Source organism: Penicillium paradoxum (assembly GCF_028828445.1).
Source record: "Penicillium paradoxum strain IBT 22861 chromosome Unknown utg000005l_segment0_segment0, whole genome shotgun sequence".
Classification (NCBI taxonomy): Eukaryota; Fungi; Ascomycota; class Eurotiomycetes; order Eurotiales; family Aspergillaceae; genus Penicillium; species Penicillium paradoxum.
The window spans coordinates 3,482,610-3,489,756 of NW_026643183.1; the positions used below are offsets into that span (position 1 = coordinate 3,482,610).

The window sequence follows — 7,147 nt, forward strand, 5'->3', positions numbered from 1 at the left end:
TTTGTTTGGATACCAAAGCTAACGTGGATATTAAACACAGCCGAGAATCCATATGCTTTATATAGCCATTCGCGTCCATAAGAACAACGAAGATCATGGATATTCTAGGGGGCTACCGACTGATTTTTGGAATCAAGGTAATTTCCTTTGTCCCCATGACGTTAAACTTCCTTTCAGTATGCACGTATAAAAGCCACCCCAACATCCCATCAACTTGAGAGGCTAGCTCATACGCCTAATGCAGCTCAATTTGAGCTAGCACTGTTCCAAGAAACGCTATCCACGCATTCGGCTTGGTTCACAGCCACAAGAAGAACATCATCGCTCTGGGCTATATGCACATAGCTCCGCTGGGATTTTATGCTTCACCGTATGATATTGGAGGATCAGGATGCGGGGCTTCTGTTATGTGCTCATGTGCACAAACCTGTACATGGCAGGATACTCGGGGGCGCCGTGCTTTGTTCCCCACTACCGGGTGGGGATCTGCCCAGATGAAGTAATGAATTATCCTTATGCCGATATCAGGAGATTGTCGAATTTCAGCGTTTTTATGAAAGCTAAATCAGAGCCGAAACAGCGATTACAGGGCCAGTGGTATACAGTCGATTCTGGATAGAATGGCCACTTCTCAGATCTTATATAGGATAAAACCGCCTAAAGCGGAAGCGGGCGGAAGGGAGCGTCCGTTGCCCAGCGGGAGGACGTGCGCACTTCCTTTATGAGAAGCTCATTGGATACAGCGAGAAGAAGGGTCTCCTTAGGCCTGCGGTAGTCCTCAAAGTCAAAGGAATTGACTGTTGCCTACTCCGTACACCGTTCTCAATGTATATTCAAATCCCCTGATAGAGGTTACTGGTGACAGTGTGAACAAGGCTATATGATAGAATATATAAGGCAGGTATAGGCCACATGGAATAAGTAAGAGTAGACATATTACTGTTAGTAAAGAGCACATCCATAAATAGTCTTCCAGAACATTTGACCAAGACTTTCACAAGGGGATTAGGCTCGATGATGTTGGGGCAAGGTAGTTTTATGTATATTACCACTGAATTAGTTTTCAAATACCTAGGTCTGATAAAATGTTTAGAAAACGTAGTTTATTACAAGAATGTTTCCTTGGCTGCCGAAGGTCAGAAGAGCCTTTTATGAAGCACGATGCCGGGCATGATGTTGCGGTTAGTCGTCATCAATTAGGCCGCTGGAGCCCTGGAGGCCTCATGCACATTACTAGAATTTGATTTTAATAGTACTCTGTCCTACTGAAAGCGCGGGGCAGCAGCTGATAAAGATCCTGTTGTTCACATGTACACGCGTTCCAAGGCAACATAACATGTATGGTTGAAATCTTCGAATGTCAGTGCAGTGGAATAGTTTTCGCACAGGAGCACGACCTATCCCCTGTGATCCACTCGTCAGCGTATAATCTTGAGGCCATTTATTCAGAGAACAGAACTGGGAGCCCAGCCATCGCCTCCATGCATGTAATATTCAATATCCTCATGAGGGTCCGAGGTATTTTCATCCAATCTCTGGCCATTTGTGTAGTTTGCAATCAGTTGGGTCGTCCAAGAGGCCCTTTCTCGGACTCGGAAGGGAAGGACCTCTCCTCTCTCATTCACGGCCATGAAAAGAACCCATCCCTCCTCACACGCCTTGCGATCGGCGACAACGAGCATGAGACACTGCACCATGTCTGACTCAACCGATTCCTCGATGTACCACGAAGGCCAATCTCGCTTCGATAGACCGTCTAATGTATCGGGTCTGTGCATTAGCGCGGTGATCATATATGATGGCACGGACCCTGGCGTTCCGCAAGCGACTCCATCCACGAAATCAGGATTGATATCTCCATTAGGCATGGTGTTACTGCCAGATCCAAATTCCTCCTTGTTCTCATACCAACACTCCTTTTCCACGAACACCTCGAATTCATCCTCATCCATGATCGCGCGTAGACGTTTGTATCCAGCATCGGCGGCATCCTGACTTGCTTGATCATCTTCTCGCCCAAACCACGTCCGAATCCAGAACACCCTGGTCATCTGGCCATCCGTTTCACGTTCTTCGTCTGAGATTAGATCTTGAGGTACATGAAGAGGGATCTCCTCGGGAAGAAGATCGTCACCATCTGGGTATATCTATTTTTCTATCCATCAGCGATGATGCCAAAAAAGAGAGCGGGTTCAAGGTTACATTGCGGCCACTTTTGCCTAGTCGTGTCCAAGACTCAACGAGGGCACGGAATTGCTGGGCTTTTGTGAGGGACGAAAAGGGGTCCCATTTGTCCTTTAATGAACAGTTAGTTATGACATCAGCCGGATTCCTGGTTTGGCTCTCGTTGTGAAAAAGCTCGTTTTGAAGCCGATCTTACCATAACATAAAAGTCGAATGGGAGGTGTCCGAAGGGCATCGGGTCACGACCGTCGGGTACGCTCATTTTGTAATTACCGATTAAGAAGCCTTCATTCCAATTTTTCAAATTCTTGATAGAAAAAAGAAAACTCGCACGAACTGAGAAATGAGCTAGGGGAGAAACTACGCACGTTGAGAGGGAAAAGAAAAGATAAAAGGCAAAAAGACGGATATATACATGTGCGTATCTTAGGCACCATCACGCGAAGTCACGGCCCTGTTTGGCTGATGAGAATTGCCCCTAATTATGCCCTGTTGGGGCTATCAACACTATGCCTATTTGGGCTCTCGTAGCCGTCTTCGGGACTCTGTCAGCTCTAACTGCCATGGTTGCTGCCTGCACAGCATGACGCAGTACAAAACGGTGGAATCGAAAGCAAAGTCGAAAGCTACATGTAGGTAATTACCGAGATCAGACAGGCACAACTGCGATTCAATATCTTAACTACCACAAATCGAGATGACATGTTTCCACTCAGACCCTCTCCCGGACCATCTAATACGGGAGCAGTTAGCCTACGTGAATGCACACCAGAGCTTAGCAAACTTACTGGTCAGCCCTGAAGCATATACAATGTCCCCCACTGAGTCTCAGATAAACGAAGTTCTTTTCCCATTGCGTCCTGAGATCACTATCCCTATGCCACATTCTCAGGCACTCTGGACCAATGCCTCTACCTCCTTTTTTCCTATGACGAAGGCAAGGCAAACCCGTCCGATTCTATCTAGCCAAGCAAGCTGGCCGCAGAGTACACCGGGCCTGGTGGAATTATCTTCGACGAGAAAGAGGTTTTCGGGCGGAGCGGAGCGGGTTTATTGTACGCTTTGGAGCTTACATCCCAGCGGGTATCGAACGCGCGGTCTATGCAGCATATAGATGACGGGAGAGGGGTCCAAAGAAGACGTAAAGCAAATTGAAAATGCACAAGCACTTTCTGAGAGTCACGGGGAAGGATATTCCGACGAAGTTAAAGCAATTATAGGCCAGCTTCGCTCAAGATATTGACTGTCCCGATACAGCTGGTATCATGCTGCTTTGTAATGACTGATTTCCTGTTATTGAGGGTGGATAGACACTTGCTCGCGACAGCTTGCTTCACGTCTCCTTGGATGTCTGTGGCAAAGGGGTTAGGAGTAGCGAATGTTCAATCAGGGAGATGGTTATCACTTCAATCGGTCGTGGAAGGAAGAAGTTTAGAAAGACAATCATCGGGGACTTCCTGCTACCTGATTGTTAGGGGAACAGATAACGTGGAGACAGATGAAAAAGATAAACTGCATTTGGGATTCTCTAGGTTGTTAGTGAAGGAGCATCAAGATCAAACGAGACAAATGCTAGCCCTGTGCCCTTCGACTGCGCCGGACTTGGATACCTTCCTATTCTCTTGTTTACAATTCATACCTTCTCATCTCCCACCTTCTTACTTCCACGTATCCACGCAATATTGCTCTGAAGTTCCTTCAAGCCTTCGCTCCCGTCTCCGAACAATCAGATTAGAATTCGATTAATCGAATTTCACTCCAGTGTGACTAGCTCGGCGTTCCAATATGGATACAGACCTTGTCCCCAATGTTCCAGGGCTTTTGCAGCATCTAACTGAACAGAGGCAAGCTCTCCTAGATGCACAGTCCAAGAAGGGTCAGCACCCGAGTGCAACAAAGTCCCGAGACGAGATAATAATGCAGTTCATGCATCAGAAGATGAGCAACAAGCCTCCAGTTGGATCGCATGCTGTGCAAACATCCTTTCTTCCTCCTGCCTACAATCCTTGTCTCGTTTCATTGAGGGAACTGAAGAAACTCATGATTAAGGATCTCACCCTCGAGACCCATCATCGTGCGTCCTACGTCCTGCTGAGGGCGGTTACCCCGACGGATATCATGGCCGCCATCATGGCTATTGTGGAAGATGAGAACGGAGATGTTGTTCTATTGACGGTCTATCATCATTTGGCAGAACATTCTCTGGACAGCCTTCTTTGTGAAGGAACAATCCTGGTTGTGAAGGAACCTTACTTGAAGATAAACGCGGATGGGGGGTATGGGATCAGAGTTGATCATTTTTCCGATATCATGGTTATTCCAGAGCAAAAGGACCTTGTTCCGTTAGCTTGGAGAGATAGGGCAACTGAGATTGAACTCACTGCCAGCGACTGGAAAATCAAGGGCAATGAACTGTTTCAAAGGTCCCGCTATCGTCTTGCTATCCAGTGGTAAGGTGACGACACGTTAGTTCTGACGACAGTATTAACCGAGATGCTAGTTACTCTGACGGCTTAGAGTCTGCTCCCACGAACGAAGAGGCATTGATTCTTCGACTCAATCGCGCGCTCGCTTCGCTAAGAACACACCAATTTGACGCAGCTCTTCGTGATCTTGAGTACCACGCCCCGGGGTCCGAACCATCCGAGAAACTGCTTTCCGTAAATACAAGGCTTTGTACTCGCTCCAGAGATTCCGAGAGGCCTGCGACGTTCATATTTTGCTGAGCAAGGCCTACCCACCTCGCCAGACTTCAAAGGAAGAATTTGATCGGGCTTTAGCACGACTTGCAGAGCAGAATAAAGGCAAATATCAATTCAAGAAACTGCATGATGAAGCCAGGAGAAACCGCCCGATCAACCTCGACCATGCTACATACATTGGCCCTGTGACTGTGAAGCCCACTGAGTCGTGCGGAAGAGGTCTATTCACCACCCAAGCAGTGAAGCCTGGCGATCTTCTCTTATGTGAGAAAGCCTTCTCTTATGCGTTCCAGGATGCCGACGAGCCCAAGCCCAATAAAAAGCTCACCCTTTTTATCAATCCACAAACGAACCGCGTGAGTGGGGATTCCCAAGTACGGCTACTTGAGACAACCGTCCAAAAGCTCTCCAAGAACCCATCGCTCATGTCAGCCTTTAACGATCTCTACCATGGCTCGTACAAGCCCGTTGAGATCGTAGAGGTAGATGGTATTCCAGTCGTGGATACGTGAGTAGTTAATGATATCTCAATTACTCAACTAGCTAACAAACTTTAGTTTCCTCTCAGAGTGTATCATCTCTTTGAATGCATTCGGCTGCCCTATCCTCTCTCATGAATCTCATATCAATGCTACGGCATGTGCGAGGGGTCCCCAAAGCGAGGGAGACCAATATCAGGCATGTGGGATATGGCGCCTGGCATCCTACACCAACCACTCTTGCAACAGTAATGCGAGACGTGCATTTATTGGAGATATGATGATAATCCGTGCGACGAGGAATCTTCCTCCAGACAGTGAAATTACCTTCTGGTACAAATCTCCTGTCGAAGGCGGGTCCACGGACGAACAAGTGGACCTAGCGCACTGGGGCTTCAAGTGCACTTGCGTCATATGCCATAACACCGACGAGACCCCGGGCACTGCCTTGGCAAAGAGAAAGAAACTCAAGGCCGATTTGATGGAAGCCTTTGAGTCTCCTGGTAAGCCCGACACAATCAAGATAGAAGCCACCATCGCTTCCTTGGAGGACACATATCATCGCCCACTCTCTGAAGTTCCTCAGCTCGGTATTTGGGATGCGTATTTGGCACTTGCGATGATCTATGCCGTGTATGACCGGCCTGAGAAAGCCATTGAGTCGGCTTTTAGAACGCTAGAATCACTTGGCTATGTCATTGAGGGCGGAAGGCCTCCCTTTCCTCCTACCGCGCCCCTTCTTGTCAAGAAATGGGGTTTGATGATGGATGGTCTCGTGGGCTGCTGGATGTGTCTCGCCGGTGTCTATCGGAAGAGGTACCCCTGGCTTGTGGCCCAATCAGAGGAGTATGCCAGGATAAGCTATCTGGCTTGCATCGGGGAAGACGAGACATTCAAGGAAACCTACAGTACGGAGTCGGGCCGACCTGATGGTCTTCGCGTCTCAAAGACCTAGCTTTCAACGATTGCAACCCCTGTAGTGGCTTGATTCGTGGTGTCTTGAGAAGTATTCGCTGTGTGAGATGGAGGAAGTACATATTCAGTGTTGAGATATTTGACTGGCATACGGCAGTAGAGGAAGCAACTCCAATATTTTCTTCGGTTTGCAATATTTCCAATGGTATTTGGAGGACTTGAGCTGGGTGCGGTGTCCCTGTGATAGCACTTTGGCCACTTTTCTGTGAATGACTGCGCTATGAGGTTCTCGCATTTGAACTGTCCTTGTCAGCTGTCAGTCCTATAAACGCGAAGTGTAAATCAAGATATCATGTTGATCTAAACATCTTTTCTTGCGTATATAAGCATCGAGGGCTGCGAGGATTGGAAGATACAATATTCCAATAGGTAGAAGCTGTCCAAACTGTGGCGTAAAGCTCATCGGAGAGTCCGATGACCCGGGTTATGATCCGCATATGATCGAAAAGCAGACCTAAGACAGCTCAAATGTGAATTAGAATAAGAGCCGAACAATTTCGCCGAAGAATGAAGATCCCAGTCCCAGGTCGTTTACTATGATACCGATGAGGGCAACATAGTATCTGAATCCACTCTTCTGCGCATTAAGTGCTATAATTATCATGTTCGTATTTAGGTCCTTTAAGCCATTTCTCGGATAGAATCTAACCAATCTGTAGCCGATACGAACAGTCCGTCCAATGGCCATTGCTACCAATAACTATCCCTTTCATGTGGGGATGGTCACAAGCTTGAGCGTAGGGTTAAGCTTGTGTCGCTTCTGTTCTCAGGGAGCCTCCACAGGGTGTTTTATATTTTGTACTAGGA

At 47.6% G+C, this 7,147-nt stretch overlaps 2 protein-coding genes across 2 annotated transcripts; one reads left to right on the forward strand and one right to left on the reverse strand.

Annotated features, from left to right (window-relative positions):
- Positions 1-1,445: 1,445 nt before the first annotated feature.
- Positions 1,446-2,446, reverse strand: N7457_006249 (uncharacterized protein; the record flags this gene model as incomplete). The annotated part of the gene is made up of 3 exons (XM_057177293.1): positions 1,446-2,147; positions 2,203-2,295; positions 2,381-2,446. The coding sequence occupies 3 exons, from the start codon at positions 2,444-2,446 to the stop codon at positions 1,446-1,448; spliced, it is 861 nt and encodes a 286-aa protein (XP_057031595.1).
- Positions 2,447-3,969: 1,523 nt separating this feature from the next.
- Positions 3,970-6,320, forward strand: N7457_006250 (TPR domain protein; the record flags this gene model as incomplete). Its single annotated transcript, XM_057177294.1, is given in 4 exon segments — positions 3,970-4,634; positions 4,685-4,844; positions 4,856-5,394; positions 5,444-6,320. The coding sequence occupies 4 exon segments, from the start codon at positions 3,970-3,972 to the stop codon at positions 6,318-6,320; spliced, it is 2,241 nt and encodes a 746-aa protein (XP_057031596.1).
- Positions 6,321-7,147: the final 827 nt, after the last annotated feature.